Source organism: Scyliorhinus torazame, chromosome 14 (genome assembly GCF_047496885.1).
Source record: "Scyliorhinus torazame isolate Kashiwa2021f chromosome 14, sScyTor2.1, whole genome shotgun sequence".
Taxonomy (NCBI): Eukaryota; Metazoa; Chordata; class Chondrichthyes; order Carcharhiniformes; family Scyliorhinidae; genus Scyliorhinus; species Scyliorhinus torazame.
In genome coordinates, this window is record NC_092720.1 from 73,155,586 (window position 1) to 73,177,664 (window position 22,079).

The following is a 22,079-nucleotide window of genomic DNA, read 5'->3' on the forward strand; positions in this document are numbered from 1 at the left end:
GTCAAGGCACCGTCGTCCCCACCACCACCTCTCCGGCGGTCAACAAGGATCAGATGCAAGCCCCAGAGACTGGACTTATGAACATTTGTTTTGTTTGCTATGTTCTGTTTTCTCACATTAGACAGCTGTCTTCACATGTAGATACGTTCACATATGCCACCGCTTGTAAATATGTTAATATATGCCACCACATGTAAGTACGTTCCCATGTGCCAACAAAACATACAAAAAAAGGGAAGATGTCATGATATGCAGACATGCAGATAATGATATACAGACAGGCACAGACAGGCAGCTAATGAACACCGAGAACAGGACATGACCAATGAACAGGCAGGACACTCAGGGGTGGTATCTCACTATAAAAGGCACGAGGCACTCACACTCTGCCTCTTTCCACTGATGAACATCTACAGAGTGAGTCACGTGTATGTACAGTATCACACCACCAGCACGTGGCAAGAGCTAGTCTGGTTCAGTCAGATAGAGTAACCACACTTAGGTTAGCAGAGAGTCGAACTCATAGAGAACTGTGCTAACTGTACTACTGGTTCAATAAATCAGATTGAACTAACTTCAAGGTCTGGAGTATCTTTTGGTCAAAGCTGCATCCAGTTGCAGCCTGTGTTATCCCAGAGTACATAATACAACACTGGCGATCTTCCAGTGGCTATGCAAATAAACTGACACAAAAATTCTGGCAAGTGAAGCTTGAGACCAGAAGCGGCTCCCACACTAGATGCATTGGCTCAAATCCAGCAGAACTACCAAGTGGTATTTCAGAAATTCTGTGTATTTTTGGCAAATGGTAAAAGAAATCAGCATTAAATATTGCATTGATATTGTACCTGCTGGTTTACCTTGCTCCTGTGTATATTTTCTTCCATTTCACTTTTGTCAAAAACATTTAATTTATCAATTGGAGAGTTCAGGAGTTTACAGGGGAAATTAAGACAATTTCTAGTGCATTTTAACCACATAAAAAGTACATGCCATTCACTGCATAAAAAAAAACGAGTGTTGCTTCAGCCGCGCAAAACATTATGAAATAAAAGCAGAAGTATTAAATGTTGGAACAAACTCAGCAGGTTAGGCAGCATCTGTGTAGAGCGGGAGAAACAGATGCTGTATAACTTGCTCTGTTTTTTCCAATTTCATTTCCAATCCCCAGCATCCGCAGAATTCTACTTTTCAATTAATACATTATGGAAGCTGTTTGTTCTAGCACATAAGAGTAGCAAGTTGGGAAATATTTGTAACAGGTTAGACCTGCAGGAAGCTTGACTTTGAGAATTTACACTGCATCGAATCATAGTAAAGTTACAGCACGGAAGGAGGCCTTTTGGCCCATCTTGTCCATGCAAGCCCGCGGTGCCCTTTCTAATCGCACCTTCCTGCACCCGGTCCACAGCCCTGTATCGTACAGCACTTAAGCAGGTCCTTGTACTTTTAAAAAGATTTTATGGTCTCTGCCTCCACCACCAACTTGGGCAGCAAATTCCAGACTCCCACTACCCTCTGCGTAAAACAAACTCTTCCTCATGTCCCCTCTACACCATCTGCCACTGATCTTGAATATATGTCCCCTGGTTCTAGAATTCTCCACCAAGGGAAATAATTTTATCCTGTCTACTCTATCTCTACCCCGGATAATTTTGTACACCAGTGTTGAAACACTGGGCGCGATCCAAAGGCCACTCAACCCCCTGAAGTCAGCTTACAGCGGCGCAGCGTGGCCAATAAAACCTGGAGACTCCGCTTCTGGGATCTACGCGGCTCGCAATGCCTCGCAAGATCCAACGCGATCTCGCAAGACGTCATGATGTAAATCCCACCCATTGTGGGCAGGATCACATTTTGGCAAATCTGCAAATTAGAAAGAGAATTAGTCTCACTCTAATGTGCAGATTCTAAAGGGACCTGAGACTTTAGGATTCATCCCCTTCGCCTCTGAGACTTCAGGTGAGTGCTGTCCGCATTGGAAGATCTCTGATAGCCTCGCGCTACTCGGGGATACGATCGCCTACGTGCAGGACAGGAAGGTGGACACCTGCCTCATCAGCCTTGACCAGGAGAAGGCTTTTGACAGAATATCGCACACCTACATGATGGATGTGCTCTCCAAAATGGGGTTTGGGGAGGGAATTCGCAATTGGATCAAACTGCTCTACACAAACATCTATAGCGCAGTCTCAATCAATGGGTGGGAATTAGAAAAGTTCCAGATCAAATCTGGAGTCAGGTAGGCTGTCCCTCTCTCCTCGGCCCTGTTTGTATGCTGCATAGAACCTTTTGCCGAGTCCATCAGGAAGGATCCGGGTATAAGAGGAGTGACGATCCCAGGCAGTGGAGGCGTGCAAGTTAAGGCCTCCCTGTACATGGACGACGTCGCCGTCTTCTGCTCGGATCCCTAGTCTGTACGCAGGCTCTTGAATGCCTGCGACCAGTTTGAACTGGCCTCGGGAGCCAAGGTAAACCGCGGCAAGAGCGAGGCCATGTTCTTTGGGAACTGGGCCGACCGGTCCTTTGTCCCCTTCACTGTCAGGTCAGATTACCTGAAGATGCTGGGGATATGGTTCGGAGCGGCTGGGGCATGCACCAAAAACTGGGAGGAGCGCATCGCCAAGGTAGGATAGAAAGTGGGCGGGTGGAAGCAACGCACCCTCTCCATTGTGGGAAAAAAAAACCCTGGTCATCAGGTGTGAGGCACTCTCTGTGTTCTTGTACGTAGCGCAGGTCTGGCCCATTACCCGACCCTACGGCGCAGCAGTCACCCAGGCCATCTTCAAATTCATCTGGAGATCCAAGATGGACCGTGTCCGAAGGGACACCATGTACAAACCTCTGGATAAGGGAGGGAAAAACGAACCCAACGTCTCCCTCATCCTGATGGCCACCTTTGTGTGCAGCTGCATCAAGTTGTGTGTGGACCCCTGGTATGCAAACACCAAGTGTCACTACATACTGAGGTTCTACCTATCCCCAGTGTTAGAAGGATGGGCCTGGCCTCATTGCCGCGGAACGCTCCAAGTAGTTGGACCGTGCCGTACCACCTGTCCCTCGTGGAAAAGTTTTTGAAGAAAAACACCTATGACCACAAGGCAATGAAGCAGTGGTCAGCGCGTAATGTCCTCGAGGCCCTCAGGGAAAAGCAGACTGTGGAGGACGTTGGACGGTTCCCTGAGCAGACTGTCAGAGTCATCTGGCAGAACGTCTCATCACCAGAACTTACAAACAAGCACCATGACCTAGCTTGGCTGGTGGTGAGAAGGGCCCTCCCCGTCAGATTCTTCATGTACACCCGAAGGCTCTGTGCCGTTGCACGCTGCCCTCGGAGTGGCTGTGGGGGAAATGAGACGGTCACCCACCTCCTTGTGGAATGTGCCTTTGCAAAGAAGGTCTGGAGAGAGGTGCAGTGGTATTTGTCAAGGTTCATCCCGAGCAGCTCTGTGACGCAGGACTCTGTGCTCTACGGACTGTTTCCACGGACACACACCGAGACAAACATCAACTGCTGCTGGAAGGTCATCAACTCGGTGAAAGACGCTCTTTGGTCTGCCCGAAACTTGCTGATCTTCCAGTGCAAAGAGCTGTCCTCGACCGAGTGTTGCAGACTGGCACATTCCAAGGTCCAGGACTACGTGCTGAGGGACGCACTCAAGCTTGGGGCAGCTGCCGCCAAGGCGCAATGGGGAAAGACCACTGTGTAAGGTCTTACCAGCAAATTTACACCGAGGGGCGGGTAACAGTGTAAACCCCCCTCGGTCTGGGTCATTAACACTCCAATGTATAAAAGAAAGATGACAATGTAAATATTTAAGAAGGAATTGTAACGTAACGAGCGATATGTGTGTAAGGTTATCAAAATTGAATGGAAGAAAGTCAAGGGAATGTGTAAATCTGATGGAAATGTTCTGAAATGTTTATGATAGATTTTATGAATCAAGTATATTTTTGGGGGGATAAAAAAACCCAGACGGAATGGCATTCTTGGGGCTCTCCAAGGGGATCAGAGGCCCCCAGCAGCATCCCCTTTGGGCAGGGTGGTGCAAACTGCTGGTGTCAACTGGCATACGTGGTGATCGATGCCAACTGGCATAGGTGGTGATAGGTTGGCACTGTCAAGGTGCTAAGTTGGTATTTTTTGGTGTACACGCGATCGGGCCAAGGGTGCCCTGACTGGTATTGGGAAGGGTGCGGGTGGGGCCGCGGAACCTCCCATTGTGTGTTCGGGCTGGCGGTGTAGTCGGGGATTGCTTCAGGGGCCTCGCAGATCGGGATGCCATTTAAAAATGACATCCCGATCTGTCGCTACACTGGGGAGTTCTGGCAAGCGGAGCTCCCAGTGTACAAAGCGGGACTCTGTGGTTCCGTGACTGCGCTGGACTCAGTTCGCAGCGGCCACTTGAGGTCCCCGAATGGTGTGAGCACACGTGTCCCACGCCGTCGGGAACGTGGCCCATGGGGGGCGGAGTATCGGGGAAGGGCCTCAGGTGATGTCCTGAGGCCATCCATACGGCGGAGTACGCCGGTTTTGAGGGGGCGGAGCATCGCAAACACGGCGCTGCCCCCAATTCCGGCATAAACGGGGATTCTCCAGCTGAAAGCGATGTCGGCGATCGGAGAATCCCGCCCAAGAACTAGGAGCAGGAGGAGGTCATTCAGCCCCTCGAGCCCACTCCGCCATTCAATACTATCATGGCTGATCTCCTCGCGGCCTCAACTCCACTTTCCTGCACATTCTCACAACCCTTCGGCCCATTACTAATTAAAAATCCACCTATCTCCTCCTTAAATTTACTCAAAGTCCGGGCATCCATTGCAATCCGGGGTAGTAAATTCCACAGATTCATGACACTTTGAGAGAAGTAATTTCTCCTTATCTCTGTTTTAAATCTGCTACTCAGCCTAATGCTATGACCTCTTGTTCTAGATTGCCCCAATAATGTTCTTATGGCAAATCATCCTCCATTATCAAGACAATCCCTCCTCTTCCATTCTACTTGTCCTTTTAGCTGGTTGTGTCCCTGGAATATTTATTTCCTAACTGCCTCACTCAAGGTCACATCCATCTAGCCCTGATCACAGGCCAAATCCGAAATATCCAGCCTCAGGGATCTGGCTGTCAAAGTGTCCAGGTAACTTTCTCCTTCCCTGATATATTAGTGTCCAAAACTCAGACACCAGTTTATCAACTCTGCACCAAAGTTCTTTGAGCTGCAGCCACTTACAAACACATAATTGCTGTGGATCATCAGTGTCCATGAGCTCCCACATATGTTACAGCCGCAACATATCCCCTGCCCTGCCATCTTGTGCTTTATTTAAGTTTGAACTTCCATTTCGTCATTTTTCACCAGCCAATTTGAAAATCGTACATCTGTTCTGTATCTAATTAAAGATTAAAAATATATATACAAAAGTCGAGTAATTTGAAACAGGATGAAACTGGTAGTAAAATCTAAAATTAAAGTAAAATACTGTGGATGCTGGACATCTGAATGAAGTCCAAAAAGTGCCAAATAAATTAAGCCAATCTGGCAGCATCTGTGGCGAGAGAAACAGAATTAACATTTCGAGTACGCGTGACTCTTCTAAGAGCCAAAGAGGGAAGAAAATGTGATGGATTATGTAGTTGAAGGGGAACGTGGAGTAGACTAGACGGTCAGTTATAGGTCGGAGTTAAGGAGAGATTGACAAAGTTGTCATGGTCACGAGTGTTAATGGTAGCATTAGGACTAAAGAAGGTGCTGATAGTGAGATAAAGATAAGGTAGCAGAGTGTGTTAACAGGAGAACAAAGGCCAGTGCTCAGTGAAAGCAAAACTAAAGAACACGTGGCCCATTGGGGAGGGGGGAGGTGTTTGGGCTGGGACAAAGAAAGAAAATTTTAAAATGGGTCAAGGTGGAGGAGAAAGTTCACCGTCTAAAGTTATTCAACTCAATGTTGTGTCCAGAAGATGACAGGAAAGTCTGGGTCATGCTTGCAGACTGAGTGAAGGTGTTCTGCAAAACAGTCACTCAGTCTGAGTTTAGTCTCCCCAGTGTAGAGGAGACTGCATTGGAAGGAGCGAATACAGTAGACCAAATTGAAGGAGGTACAAGTGAAACGCTGCTTCACCTGAAAGGAGTGTTGGGGTGTTGGACGTTGAAGAGTGAGGGGGTAAAAGGGCAGGTGTTACACCTTCTGTGATTGCATGGGAAGGTGTCGTGGAAAGGGGATGAAGGGTTGGGGCAATGGAGGAGTGGACCAGGGTATCACGGAGGGGGTGGTCCCTGTGGAATGCTGATGGTGAGAGAAAGATGACTTCCATGGTGGTATCATGCTGGAGTTGTTGAAAATGCCAGAGGATGATCCTTTGAGTGCAGAGGCTGGTGGTGTGAAAAGTGAGGCCAAAAGGAACGCTATCATGGTTCTGGGAGGGAGGGGAAGGGTGAGGGAAGAGTCGCAGGATATGGGTCGGCCACGATTCAGTGCCTTGCCAACCACAGTGTGGGGGAAACTCGGTTGAGAAAAAAAAGCAGACATTTCCGAAGCGCTGTTTTTGAAGGTAGCATTACCAGGACAGATGCGACGGAGGCGGAGAAACTGGGAGAATGGGTTGGAGTCCTTACAGGAAACTATTTTATTTTATCTATTAAAAATTGTATTCTTTTAATGTAAGTATTAAAGTTGTATTGTGTTAATGTGTATGTAATCATTATTATTGCTTCTTTGCATTGTTGGTATGTGCGCAGGCTTGGCAATACTTGGGTACCACACAAGCAGATAATGAAAATGAACAGGCTGCAATTGTCGCTCTCCAGAGGTAAATTTTAACAAAGCGTAAAAAGTCTATATATACTATTTTCTGTATAGAGAGGTGGAATTTATAAATTGTTGCTTCCTCTGCAGGACATAGTTTGGTCCATGGATTAAAGTGCTAATTTGTTTAGTTATACAAAATTTGGATAATGAAGTTGGGTTTAGTGGGTGAGGAATCTGGTATGAGACTTTACAAGAGCAGTGTTATGTGTGACTGCCTTAATGACTCCAGGATCATAGAAATGTGTCTGCACCACCTCTTCAAATGAGCATTCCCTGCCTTTTCCCATACACCTGCACGTTGTTTCTATTCAAACATTCATGTGACGCCCTCTTGAATGCCTCAATTGAACCTGCCTCCAGACAGAGCATTTTCACATATCACATTTTCTTCTTTAGCAAATCACTTTAAATCTGTGCCCTGTTGTTCTTGATCCTTTTACGACTAGGAACAGTTTCTCCCTATCTACTCAATCTCTATTACATCTCCCCTTAGCCGCCTTCTCTCCAAGGAGAACAGTCCCAACCTCTCCAATCTATCCTCATAATTGAAATTTCTCATCCCTGGAAACATTTTTGTAACCCTCTACTGCACTCTCTCCAGAGCGTTCACATCCTTCTTATAATGTGGCACCCTGAACTGTACACAATATCCCAGTTGAGGTCTAACTAGTTTCTTGTATAAGTTCAGTACTCTATGCCCTATTAATAAATGCCAGGACACCATATGCTTTATTAACAGCTCTTTCCACCTGTCCTGCTACCTTCAATGATCTATGCATCTATACACTCAAGTCCCTCTGCTCCTGCACCCCCTTAAGAATTTTATCTCTTATTTTATATTGCCTCTCCCATTTTCCTCCTACCAAAATGCAACACCTCACACGTCTCCACATTGAACTTCATCTGCCACCTATCTGCCCACTCTACCAACTTGTCGATGAATCATAGGGAATAAAACCTGGGCAGAGTTTTCCCAAGCCCCATTGGCATGTTCGATGGTGGGAGGCTCAGAAATCAGTTTCATGCCAGCATGAATTTGCAGCAGGATCTTCTGCTGGTACCTACCATGACGGGTCAGAAAACCCACCAGAGGCTAGCATGAATGTCACTAGCATCTCATTAATAGGGTGCAGATAAAGGCCAGATTCTCCATGAAGCTGGCGGGAAAGTAACACCGGTATGAAACATGTTCGGAATAACGTGGCGTGCTGATGTCATGTCTCATCTGGCCAATGCCTGGGGCTGCCTCTGGAGTTCAGGATGGAGGCCACCCGCAACCCTGGAGCACCACAGCATCTGCAGGTGAACCTTCCAGATCAGGTGTACTGGAGGATCTCCATCTTCCAATCTCTGAAAGGTCCAGCAGATTCATTTTTCATGAGGTCCACCTTTTTTCTTCAATAGTGGGTCTGTGATGTTGGGCACCTTTTCAATATGGCACCAGGACATGACTGTCATCCAGGCCTGCCCTGCCACTGAACATGGCGTGAAACACCCAGTTGCATAATTAATGAGGTCAGGGTGGAGGATCTGGCCTGTTTTCCCACCAGCCATCATCACAGGAAATGCTCCCCATTCCCATCCCCACCACAGCACCTAATCTCGAAATGGGAGAATTCAGCCTGTGGTCAAAGTTGTAACAAATGAGACATCGCCTTCATCAAATTGCTTTAACAAATATATGTCTTCATTTATCATCCTTTTCTTTACATAGCAAGAGCATGTACATGACATTGTTTAGGCCCATGTTATGTTGGAAAAAGAAACCTGGTTAAAGATGAGAAAGCGAAGGTGATTTTGGTTGTTTCATTTACTGTATTTTTCTAATAAGTTGCTGCCTTTAGGTATAATAGCTCCCTCTAGAATCAAACAGTTGTCCTCCAGTGAATCCTTGTTGCAGGATTTAAACTGGACTGCTGCATATAACAAAGGTAGAAATCAGTGGTTTTGGCACATGACTAGCAACACAACGGTGCAAATTTAAATCTAACCAACTTGGAAAATTAATTCAATAAATCTGCTAATTTCATCGACCCATACCCAATGTCCTTCAGGGAGGGGAATCTCCCACTTCTACACACTCAGGCTGACATGTGACTTGAATCCTACCATATGTAACTGATTCTAAATGCCCTAACTCACCACTCAGTTCTAAAAGATTCACCACCGAGCAGCATCATATTAAACCAAGTTATTAGATTTAGATTTAGATTTATTGTCACGTGTACCAAGGTACATTGAAAAGTATTGTTCTGCATACAGTCGAGGCAGATCGATCGCTCCATACTTGAAAACATAAAACATACGGTAAATACACGATGTAAATACATAAACATTGCCATCGGGTGAAGTATATGAAAATAGTGCTACAACTGTAGAGAAGATGAGTAGAAAGATCAGTTCAGTCCATAAGAGGGTCATTCAGGAGCCTTGTAACAGCAGGGTAGAAGCTGTTTTTGAATCTATTGGTGCGTATTCTCACACTTGCGTATCTTCTGCCCAATGGAAGAGAGAATAACCTAGGTAGGGTGGGTCTTTGATTATGCTGCCCGCTTTCCCAAGGCAGCGGAAGATGTAGACAGAGTCAATGGTTGCGAGGCAGACTGGGCTGTGTTCACGACTCGCTGTCATGTCTTATGGTCTTGGGTCGGGCAGTTGCCATACCAAGCTGTGATGCAGCCAGATGGGATGCTTTCTATGGTACATCTATAAAAATTTGTAAAAGTCATTGTGGACATTCTGAATATCCTGAGAAAGAATAGACGCTGTTGTACTTTCTTGGTCCTAGTGTCGACGTGGGTGGACCAGGACAGATTGTTGGTGATGTTTATACCTAGGAATTTGAAGCTGTCAACCATCTCCACCTCGGCACCAAAGATAGACAGGGGTGTGTACAACACTTCACTTCTTGAAATCAATAACAAGATCCTTAGTTTTACGACATTAAGGGAGAGGTTGTTGTCATTGCGCCATGCCATTAGGTTCTCCCTCCTGTATTCCGACTCATCATTGTTTGCGATCCGACCCACCACGGTCATGTCATCAGCAAACCTGTAGATGGAGTTGGAGCCAAATTCTGCCTCCCAACCATGTGTGTATAAGGGTTATAGTAGGGGGTTAAGTTTGCTGCCTTGCGGGACCCTGGTATTGAGGACTATTGTGGAGAAATTTTTGTTGTTTATCCTTACTGATTGCGGTCTGTGGGTCAGGAAATTGAAGATCCAGTTGCAGAGGGAGGAGCCAAGTCTTAGGTTTTGGAATTTGGATATGAGCTTGGCTGTTATTATGGTGTTGAAGGCGGAGCTGCAGTCAATGAACAAGAATCTGATATAGGTGTCCTTGATATCGAGATGCTCCAGGGATGAGTGCAGGGCCAGGGAGATAGCATCTGCTGTGGACCAGTTGTGACGGTAGGCGAATTGCAGTGGATCAAGGTAATCTGGAAGGTTGGAGTTGATCCACAATAATCCTGGGTTTCATTGCATGAAGACAAGGCTTGTACAATCCAAGTCCAGATGATCATGTGGAGATTTTCTCAGTAAGATTCGAGGACTGAAGCCCAAATTCGGAAGGCTGTCCCACTGCCAGATCAAACAACAGCAAAATGTATAGCTCCAAGTCAAACCTATTGTCAATATCCCAGATTTTGACATTGTTGCACCTAGCTATGTCCTGTCTGCCATTCAGAGGTCAGGGCACAGAGTATACAAGGCCCTAAACTTGACGGCAGATCACGGGGCTTAAGATCAAACAAGATTTCTGATCATCAGCTTTACACATCTCAGTATATCTCAAAGTAATACACCACTTTGAAGAAAGACAGAGAAAAACAAGGATACAGAATAAGCTGTGGGCGGGAACTTTAAAACCCCCATGAAGTATAAATCCTGAATCCTGAAAGACATAAATCCAGGCTAGAACCTGAATCAGACGTGAAGAAGCCACACTGCACCCGAAAAGCAGCGCTTCAATGCGGCTGGTAAATGTCGGGAGACCCTGCTCCCGGGATCTACCCGGTTCCCTGTGCCTCGCGAAATCTAATGCAATCTCACGAGACGTCGCAATTGAAGCCTGACGATTGTGGGCGGGATCACTTTTTTGGCAAATCTGCCTGTTAGAGGGAGACTAATCTGCCTGTTAAGAGACCCCGGGCGGGTGCCGTTCAGTGCTGATGTCCACAAATGGGGACCAGACCGAATAGTACTCATGGGGCTCTCCCAGGGGATCGGAGGTACCCATGTGCTTGCTCTCTGGGCAGGGTGGCACCATGGCACTGCCAGTCTGGCACCCTGGCAGTGCTACCTGGGTGACAGCCTGGCACTGCCAAGATACCCAGATGGCAGTGCCAGGGGAGGCAGTGCCAAGGTCCCAAGCTGCTATTTTCAGGCAGGCAGTGATCAGGCCTGGGGGTGCACCTCGCGGGTGTTGGGGGTGAGGGGAGTGCCCAAGGACTGCCTTATAGTGAGTTGGGGCTTTGGGGGGTCCAGGGTCACATTGGGAGCTCGAGAGATTAGGACGCCATTTATCTTTTGCTGCATTGAGTTCTGGCGAGTGCAGAAAACGGGGCTGAGTGCTGCCGCGGACGCACGTTGCCCACTGAGGCCCTGTATCTAACTGGATGGCCGTTAGACCGCGGGGTATTTCTCAGCACACTCGCTCTGGGACTCTGTTCCCATTTGGTTCGGTAGGACCCCACGTTATCACACACTCATGAGGGGCATCACGGGGGTGGAGCTTCGCAGAATTACCTGGGACCACGGGCAGTGTGGGTGTGTTAATGAGAGTTTGTATGTTTAGTTCATAAATCTCCCATTTGTTGAAAGTCCCTTGTGCAGTAGTTAATTTAACGGACCATGCATTAACAACATGAGGTTAGGACTGGAAGTATGGCACAGGGACATTCAAACATTGACCCACTTGTCTTTGCTGAGAAGGTGGCAGACAATTGGGATCGACCGATTCAAGCAGGAATGGATCACCTTCTGTGGTTCCGCATTGTCTGCAAAAAGCAAACGGTCCAAGTGTATACTCTGCTGAACCTAGCAGACCTCACAGCAGTGACGATTCAGAAGAACATAAAGAGGACCCCACAATTACCCTACAGAAATTCAAAGAAATATCCTCCTCGTATATTCTATTCTACTAATCAGAAACCGTTCGAATCAATCCAGTCCTGCATGGACACACTTAAAGGTCTTAGCAGAAAAATGTGCATTTGGAGCATTTACTGGCAAATTCATTAGATTTCGGTTGGGAGGGGGCATAGAAAACTATGTACTCTGAAAACAGCCACTGAAACAGAAAGACCTGACTTTACAGTCTGTTTTAGAAATGTCCATTTTAAACAAGCAATCCGAGAGATCAAACGGAGAATTCAGAGGGGAAGCCCCACTGTTCAGGAGGGAAACATAAGTATGTGCAGTATAGGAGGCCCTCTGCAGCAGCTTGCATGCACAATTGATGAACAGTCAAGCATTTTATAAAGATTTCTTCTGGCAGGACACAAGTATTTTAAGTTCAGGGGTGCCCTGCAGCAACTGCAGCGCCCAGCACCTTTCGCCTTTGGTAAAAAGTGTAATCACGGTAGCAAGTGGAATCACTTCGCCAAATGCTGCAGATCCAAATGACAGCAGTCTCTCTCTCTCCTAAGCCAGCAGTACCCCTGCCAGTCGCTTTCCCAGGAATGGGCGTGAAACTAGCATAAGTTACAGTGTCATCTGAATGAAACGATCAAGGCACCATCAACGCAACCATCCATGCTATATTGCAGAAGTGTGGAATCGGCCACTCAACAAGGAGAAATATTCACTACATTACAGATTAATGCCAAGTCAAAATCAACAAGGGCAAAGAGCAATGTTCTACCCAGAAACAAAGTGCGAGAAATAGACCTGGAGGCAACACTGGATCCCAACCAGCAGTCCGACCACATGGCTTACAGTGGACTGACTATCACCAGGGAAGCCTCAACTTCCACATTGTGGCCCAAAATCTCAAGCCACTACTAGGACTCCGGGACTGCATCTTGTTAGGGGTCATTCAACTTGACCCAGAAGTCCACGCCGTACAACCTCAAGCCCCAGAAATGACCAGATGCAGTGACACCTTTGATTGTCAGACAGTCGGCAGCTACCTGTTATATCCCACATGAGATTAGATGCTTTGGTCACACCAACAATATGTGTGCCAAGAAGGATACCGATTGTGATGAAGCAAAAGGTCATCAGCGACCAAATGTGCGTAATTACCCCACTGGAAGAGTCAACAGTATGGGTTTCGGCAATGGTAGCCATGGTGATAAAGGATGGTGTGGTCAGGATATGTATATGTATTGACCCTGCACTCAGTTCTACTCAGGCCACATCACCCCATGTTGACAGTTGACATCAGTGTGGTGTACAAGTGCAGCAAGGAACTCTACCTAGCTGATGCCTTCTCCAGAGCCTTCGTACCCACCACAGACCATGCTGATCATGTGGCAGCCATCGACCTCATGAAGATAGAGGTACTTTCCTCCCACCACATCCAGGAGTTGAAGCAGGCGCTGCAGCAAGATGTCACATACACCGACTGCATAGTGTCACTATGCAACGCTGTCAGAATCGAGGGAGTTTCCTCCTGACCTCCACGTGTTCTTTGCTTTTAGAGAGGAGTGTGAGAAGCTAACCTTTCAAGAAGACCTAATCATAGAATCCCTACAATGCTGAAGGAGGCTATTCGGGCTATTGAGTCTGCTCCGATTCTTCAAAAGAGTTCTCTACCCATGTCCACTCCCCCCTCCACCTGCCCTATCCCCATAACCTAACCTGCACATTCCTCGACACGAAGGAGCAATTTATCATAGCCAATCCACTAAATCTGCACATCTTCGGACTGCGATGTCAGCAATTTGTCATTCCACCCACTCTCCAGCAGTACTACACCCAAAAAGCCTATCAAGGACATCCAGATTGGATACAACTAAGGCCAGGGTGAAAGAGCCGCTGTATTGGCCCTCTGTGCAAGCTGACATTGAAAGAGAGATCTCCAGTTGCCCCCCCAGCAATGTGCTTAAGTCACACCAAACAAAAGAGCCCCTACACTCACAAGAGGTCTCAGATCTACAATGGGCATTCACGGCAGCAGACATTTTGAATGGTGCAGCAAGCAACACCTGGTATTGGTGGATTTGTGCTCTAGATGGTTCGAACTGGACTATTTGCCAAGTACAACCAGCAGTTCAGTAATTGTGAAACTCAGAGACACCTTGCCACACATGGCATACCGAAAAAGCTATTGACCAGTAATGCCCATTAATTTATCTCTGCTGAATTGCGTACCTTTGCTTCCATTTGGGATTTATCATCACGTAACAAGCAGCTCTTTATATCCACAGTCCAATGAACTCACTGAGAGAAATGTATGCTCTACCGAACAGCTTCTGGGAAAATGTGCATGGGACATCACTGATTTATATGCTACACTTCTCGGCCTGTATAATCTTCCCATCAGGGCCTGCCCTCGTCAGCTCAATGGCTCTTCTCTAGATGCACCAGGACCAAACCCCAAGACCATGTTGCAGCCAGAACTTGTACCCAATGTGCATGAAGCACAGCTGCAATGCAGATTAAAAACTAGGAGCACTATGACAAACACAGGGCCTCTAGCACAGGGCCAAATGGTCCGTATGCAGACCGCATGAGGCTACAGCCTATTTAGTGGTCACTGACAAGGCTCTGCAACCCAACAGCTAAGTGGTTACCTCCAATGGCAGCCAGTACATATGTAATCAGCGTCAACTGCTGTCAGTACCCAAGCCACCACCGGCAGCTGATTGCTCAGATCGGCCTCTTTTTCTGGACCTTAGGCCCCATGTGCCTCCCTCAATCCGGAAGTTGTTGGAGTTCTGCATGGCAAGTCAAAGATCTTCACACCGTACGAACAATGTGCCTTGCATTTCTACCACAATGCACAATGCCAATAGGACAGGCCCACCTGCACTTACTGGTGTCTATGCAATTTCCAGATGCTTGAGCAAGTCCAACACGCGGTTTCCGGACTTGTCACGTCTTAGACTGTCTGGACTGACCAAAGTCATTCAGTCCATTTGACTTTTGCCAAAACTTTCATTTTCATTCCCCCGACTTATCCTGAAAGAAGAGAGAAGAGTGCATACAAAGGACACCCACACAACGGGCCATGCACTAGTGGTAAGAGCCAAATTGGTGTTTGATGGTGTGTACAGACTGTTACACGCTTCTCTAAATTTGTTGTTCTGTTTGTATAAACATTGTTGTATGCATACACTGTTACATCTCACACCGTTGGGGGCCCAAACTAAATTGGAAGAATGTCGATAGGGTCGTCATGTGACTATGTGATGACGCAGTCACATTGGGCATCACAGGGGTGGAGCTTCGCAGGGTTATCCAGTATCTCTGTTACAGACACCTGGTCAGTTCTCAACCGTGGCTAAGAGACTGGGCCAGTTTTAAGATAGTGCAGAAAGATCAATTCGTTCCAGGAGTGATAACATAAAGAAATAGGGCTTGGCTATTTTATAACAACATTATTAAAACAAAAGAAAGGAAAACCATTTCAACCCTGACAACAGCAGATTATATGTAGTATCTTAACCTTAAGACACTAGTTTCCATTAAACAACACTTTAAAACAAACTTGCAGCTCTTGTTACACTTACACAAACAGGCAGGCATTACTTGCATTTAGGAAGACATTTTTCTTCTGTTAGAGACATTCATTCAGAACCCTTTTCAAAAGCCTGCCTTGGTGACAATTTCCATGACCTCTCTCGGTCGATTTCCAAAGCCTTCTCTGTAACTTTCATGACCTCTACTGGCCGATTTCCAAAACCTTCTCTGGTGTAACTTTCATGATCTCTTAGTTGAGTTCCAAAGCCTTCTCACCTGTAACTGTTCAGAACAGCATTCTTTCTCTCTCTCTCTCTAAGCTCTGTCCAGCCCCTCAAACAAAGGTTCTCTGCTGGGGTTTCCAGGCTTGAACCCATCAGTGTTATCTGGACTGTTTGATTGCCCACTTCAGTTTATACAAAAGAACAGAGCCATTCTATTGATATGCAGCTATCCTCCCATTGATGGACAAATAGGTCATCAGACTCTCTAATGGGCTAATGGCTGGCAATACAAGAGTGTCCAAATTGATCTGGGGCATTCTGTGTATTCCCACTACTGACTGGGACAATATAACTCTGCTAGGTGTGGGTGTATCCCTTTCACTCTGTGCCAGCAGGATTTTCCCTCAGTCAGTTGAACCACTAAATTTCCATAAGACCATACATTGTACATCCCGCTACATTGTGGTCTCATTTCTGGATCCAATTTCTTAATATCTCCCTCGCTTGACACTTCTAACAGAGTAGGTTTGTAAATGAGAGTTTGTATGTTTAGTTAAGAAATCTCCCATTTGTTGAAAGTCCTTTGTGCAGTCGTTGATTTAACGGACCACGCAGAACGACAGTGCTTTACTAATCCATTTGTCACAGGTACATCTTTCCTCAATAGCATTGGTAAGAGTCTTAGAATTCCTTACTGTGCCAATACAGTTTTGGTCTGCCTCTTTGACACCCATCCCGTGTAGATGGCGACATTGATCCCAGATCATGTATTGCGCTTGCGTCTCCTTGTCAAACATGCAGAAAATGGTGATAGGTCTTTGTATGTGTAACAGCTGATGTTCCCCAGTAGACCAGGAAGATCTTGTAATGGTCTTCTCTGCCTCCAATCTGATACTGTTACTAAATTTGAATAGGCTTGTACCAATTCCCTGATCTTTGGCATCATTGGAGTTTCTGGTCAAGTCTTCGCGTGGTGCTGCAGCAGCAGCAGATCTGCCAAGAGCCTACAATGGATGAGTTACGAACCGAACCCAAACCTAGGAAACTGGGTCAGGGTTGGAGGAGTGGGGAGCAGTCCAGCTCTGCCAAAACAATATTGTACAGGTTATAAATTAGGGAAACTACCACAAACCAGCTACGTGTATGATAAACACCAGAAGCAATAGCCTATTGTTAGACCCAAACAGTGCCACAATTAATGAATAAAATAAAATAATTATCATCCTACCCACATCCAGTTATGAATGATGGTGGACATCAGGGAATTAACAAAAGCAGAACAACCTCAACTATGACTGAGCTCAGTATGATTTCAAGACAAGGGTGACATGATTCCAGACAGTTTTAGCTAAAAATGATAAATTGACGATCCCACTAGGCATGCAAAGGCACAAAACAGCTGAGTATGCAAAAGATTATGGACTCTGAATTATGGATCAAGAGAAGTAGCATAACTGTTACATTACTGGATGATGCAAAGACCTGGAGATATCTGGTTCAAACCTCATCAATTGGGGAATTTAAATTTAGTTTGTTGGCAAAATGATAGATGAAAAGTAGTGTGTGAATTTTTTTCACATGTCTACCTTACTTCCTTGGCTACAGAAAAATGTTAGCTGTTACATCATAGAATCATAGAATTTACAGTGCAGAAGGAGGCCATTCGGCCCAATGTGTCAGCACCGGCCCTTGGAAAGAGCACCCTGCTTAAGCCCACACCTCCACCCCATCCCTGTAACCTAGTAACTCCACCTAACCTTTTTGGACACTTGAGGGCAATTTAGCATGGCCAATCCACCTAACCTGCACATCTTTGGACTGTGGGAGGAAACCGGAGCACCCGGAGGAAACCCACGCAGACATGGGGAGAGGTTGCAGACTTCGCACAGACTGACCTAAGCCGGGAATCGAACCCAAATCCCTGGTGCTGTGAAGCAACAGTGATAACCACTGCGCTACCGTGCCGCATATACACATAAAGTCTGTTAATATTTCCCAATCTATCAACTGTCTTAATTATAGTTTTCCAGTCATAATCTTGGAAAGACATTTCGAAAGCATTGAAAAGATGTCGAGTGAAAACCGCTGTGCCACACCAGTCTTTGGAAAATCTGCAAATCCATTTTTCCTTCTAGATGTCTGGAACTGCAGTCTTGCAACTTGGTTGCTCTTATGGCATTGGCAGTAAGCCTCACCAACACAGGTCTACAACAAGAGGCAGGTGAAGCCCTAAAAAGCTGGATTAGACATAACCCCAAATACAAGTATCTAATAAGGGGGAAAACTGGGTCTCCAGCTCTTGGAAGAAAGGAATGTAAAGAAACAGATGGCAGGTAAATCCAAATTGGTGTTTTAGTTAATGGTGAAGAATTTGTTTTGCAAACATAATTACGGCAATTGCCAGAAAAAAGTAAATTTGCATACAATCTATTTTAACTACGATTGAGTAATTCATATCTTTAGTTATTTGGCACTCAAGTTAACTTAAATATTTTTAGTCTATTCCTTGCAGAAGTGAAAGATTTGTTTCTGAAAGCAGCCCATCAGAATTCTGATACGATAGACCCAGACCTGCAGACTGGACTAGGTGTACTTTTTAACCTCAGTGGAGAATACAATAAAGCTGTTGAAGCATTCAATGCCGCCCTCACAATTAGACCACAGGTAAAATATCACTGTTTTGAATGATTGCATATTTTTACTATAGTCATTCCAGTATGATTTCACTTTTAACTAGGATTTTTCACCTTCGCAAAAATTGGAAAGAGACTGACAATGAAAATTTGTTTCTTCTGTTGGCTAGAAGTGGGAGTAAGATGTTTAGTATCGTATTTATTTGACATCACTTCCACTTCCCCCTTCATTTCCTCCCTTGAACCCGTTTGGCACTCCCTTCGCCACTACCTCGTTTTCCCTCACCGCTTCCCCCTGCCCCTTCCTACTTCCCCAGCATGACCCTTCACTCCTTCCTGCTCAAGCAGTATGGATGGTGGAGAGTAGAAGGAGGAAATGGAGTGGGGAGGAAGTGATGAGAGTGGTGGGGGGGGGGGGGGGGGGGGGAATAAATGATGGGAGTTGGGGGATGTGGTAAAGCTGGAGGGAACCTGAACAGTGGTGTATTTTTGTTTGTCTTTGTTCTATCTTCATCATCTTTAATACAAGTAGCTTCGCAGGCACTGAAACTGCATCTGCACGTGTACGAGAAGTGCTCACCCTTGTGTGTTGTAGCACAAATTAACATTCTTTTATGTTCGAATTGCTGGAATGCCACAAGACCAACATCTATTAGGATAGAATTCCTGAGCAAAAATTGTCAGTAAGGTTTCCTAATGCACAATTATTACACAGCAGTATTCATATTTGAAGTATTGGGTTAACAATATATTATTTTAAATAGCCAGCAACTGCAGATAAAACACACAGGAATGTGGTATAAAAGCATTAAATAGTCATAAATGAAATTTGCCGTTCTGAATTTCGCTGACGATGCTTTAAAATACACATGCACATATATTTCCAAGGATTACTTACTGTGGAATCGACTTGGAGCCACCTTGGCAAATGGAGATCGGAGTGAAGAGGCTGTTGAGGCTTACCAAAGGGCTTTGGAAATTCAGCCCGGCTTCATCCGATCAAGATACAATCTGGGAATCAGTTGCATAAACCTGGGGGCTTACAGGTAAGAGCTAAATTGAGTTTTCCTTGAAATATTAATTTATTTGACTTTGTGTTTGTTGAAGAGAGGCACTCAGTCCTGGGGATTTGAGCATCCACCTCCCTCCCCCCCCCCAATTTGAACATCTATTGCCAGATTCTGAAACGAGGCAGAACAGTGTTGGTTTTTAAAACAATGGGACGAGATTTCCTCTGTGTTTAGCAAATCTCGATGCAGTAGAAAGATTTCCTCTGATTGCTATTTATAGTGAATAGGGAAATCTGTTCTCTTAGAATGCTTCTATCACTTCATGAGAAGATGTAGCGAACAAAGAAAATGTTCCCAATGTGGGTGCAATGTTGCTAACAGCATGGTAACAGCATGAAATCTGAAAGTATCTTGGTCTGTCTTGGAATATAGCTAATGAAATAGAACAAAGATCAAAGAAAATTACAGCACAGGAACAGGCCCTTCGGCCCTCCCAGCCTGCGCCGATCCAGATCCTTTATCTAAACCTGTCACCTATTTTCCAAGGATCTACTTCCCTCTGTTCCCCGCCCGTTCATATATCTGTCTAGATGCATTTTAAATGATTCTATTGTGGCCGCCTCTACCTCTGCTGGCAAAGCGTTCCAGGCACCCACCACCCTCTGCGTAAAAAACTTTCCACGCTCACCTCCCTTTAAACTTTCCCCCTCTCACCTTGAATTCATGACCCCTTGTAATTGACATCCCCACTCTTGGAAAAAGCTTGTTGCTATCCACCCTGTCCATACCTCTCATAATTTTGTACACCTCAATCAGGTCCCGCCTCAACCTCCGTCTTTCCAACGAAAACAATCCTAATCTACTCAACCTTTCTTCATAGCTAGCACCCTCCATATCAGGCAACATCCTGGTGAACCTCCTCTGCACCCTCTCTAAAGCATCCACATCCTTCTGGTAATGTGGCGACCAGAACTGCACGCAGTATTCCAAATGTGGCCTAACCAAAGTCCTATACAACTGTAACATGACCTGCCGACTCTTGTACTCAATACACCCGATGAAGGCAAGCACTCTATCAACCTGCATTGCCACCTTCAGGGTACAATGGACCTGAACTCCCAGCTCTCTCTGTACACCAATTTTCCCCAGGACTCATCCATTGATCATATAGTCCGCTCTTGAATTAGATCTTCCAAAATGCATCACCTCGCATTTGCCTGGATTGAACGCCATCTGCCATTTCTCCAATCTATTTATATTTTGCTGTATTCTCTGACAGTCCTCCTCACTATCTGCAACTCCACCAATCTTAGTGTCATCTGCAAACTTGCTAATCAGGCCACCTATACCTTCGTCCAGATCATTTATGTATATCACAAACAATAGAATGTGATTCGTGAAATTTGATTTAATTACCTCATTATGTGGTTGAAGAATATTTGCGCCTGTGCAATCTGAGATAAGGATTTGCATTATGCCTTTCTCAACATCCAGATGGTGTATTAGAACTAACTATGTACTTTAAGTGTAGCCATTGTAATGTGGGAAATATAGGGACCAATTTGTGTATAGCATGGACCCACAAATAACAAAGTGCTAATGACCAAACAGTATTTTTCAGATGTTTGTTTACGGATAAATATTGACCAGGTGATCAGGACAAGTGCCCCAGCTGTTCAAAGAGTATCATAAAATATTTTATAAGTGAGATGGTGGGGGAGAAGGCCAAGAGGGGTGGCCGGGGGGAGGGGGGAAAGGGGAAGTGGGGGGGGGGGTTTCTGCGACGCGGCAGGGAGTAAGAGATGACATGGTCAAGGGCAAAGAAAGGGGCCATCTGGGATGGGCTAGGTACAGAGTGGCATTAAAGGGGCAGGAGTTAAGTGGGGAAGATGACAGACGGTAGAGGGGATTGGAGGCGCAAGCCTCCGGTAAGGTTGGTAACGTGGAATGTCCGGGGACTGAATGGCCGGTTAAAAGGTCACGGGTGTTCGCGCACCTCAGGAGCTTGAAAGCGGGGGTTGTCTTTTTGCAGGAGACACACCTCCGTGTGAAGGACCAGGTTAGGTTAAGGAAGGAGTGGGTCGGACAGGTTTTTCACTTGGGGTTTGATTTGAAATCGATTTTAATGAGCAAAAAAATGGGATTTGTGAATGCGAAGGAGGTGAAGGATCCAGGTGGGAGATATGTGATTGTGAGTGGGGTATTGGAAGGGGCACCGGTAGCGTTGGTAAATGTGTATGCCCCAAATTGGGATGATGTGGGTTTTATGAGGGGGTTGCTGGCAGCAATCCCGGATTTGGCCACATACTAGTTGATCATGGGAGGAGATTTTAACTGTGTCCTGGAGCTGAGGGTGGATAGATCGAGCCCCAGGTCGATGGGTAGGGTACGAATGGCAAGGGAGCTGGGGGGGGGGGGGGTTTATGGAGAGGATGGGTATGGTGGATCCATGGCGCTTTCAGAACCCAGGGGGAAGGGAGTATTCCTTCTTTTCACACGTCTGTAAGGTGTATTCGAGGATTGATTAATTGTAGTGAATCAGGAGATTTTGGTTGGGGAAGAGGGGGCAGAGTATGCGGGGATAGTTATCTCGGACAATGCACCCCACTGGCTGGATATTCGGTTCAGTACGGGACGAGAGCAGAGTCCGGGGTGGAGGTTTGACTCGGGGTTGTTGGCGGATGGAGGTTTTTGTGATAAGGTGCTGTTGGCGATTAGGGATTCTGTGGAGTTCAATCAGAATGGGGAGGTGTCGGCGGGCATTTTTTGTGAAGC

General features: G+C 46.0%; 1 protein-coding gene across 3 annotated transcripts in view; it reads left to right on the forward strand.

Annotated features, from left to right (window-relative positions):
• LOC140389808 (PEX5-related protein-like) overlaps window positions 1-22,079 on the forward strand; it is a 273,485-nt gene that overhangs the window by 231,358 nt on the left and 20,048 nt on the right. For all 3 annotated transcript variants that reach the window (XM_072474344.1, XM_072474345.1, XM_072474347.1), the window contains 4 exons: window positions 6,738-6,808; window positions 17,797-17,994; window positions 18,160-18,325; window positions 19,183-19,340. In XM_072474344.1, the coding sequence (XP_072330445.1) occupies window positions 6,738-6,808; window positions 17,797-17,994; window positions 18,160-18,325; window positions 19,183-19,340 (593 nt within the window). The remainder of the gene's footprint in view (window positions 1-6,737; window positions 6,809-17,796; window positions 17,995-18,159; window positions 18,326-19,182; window positions 19,341-22,079) is intronic.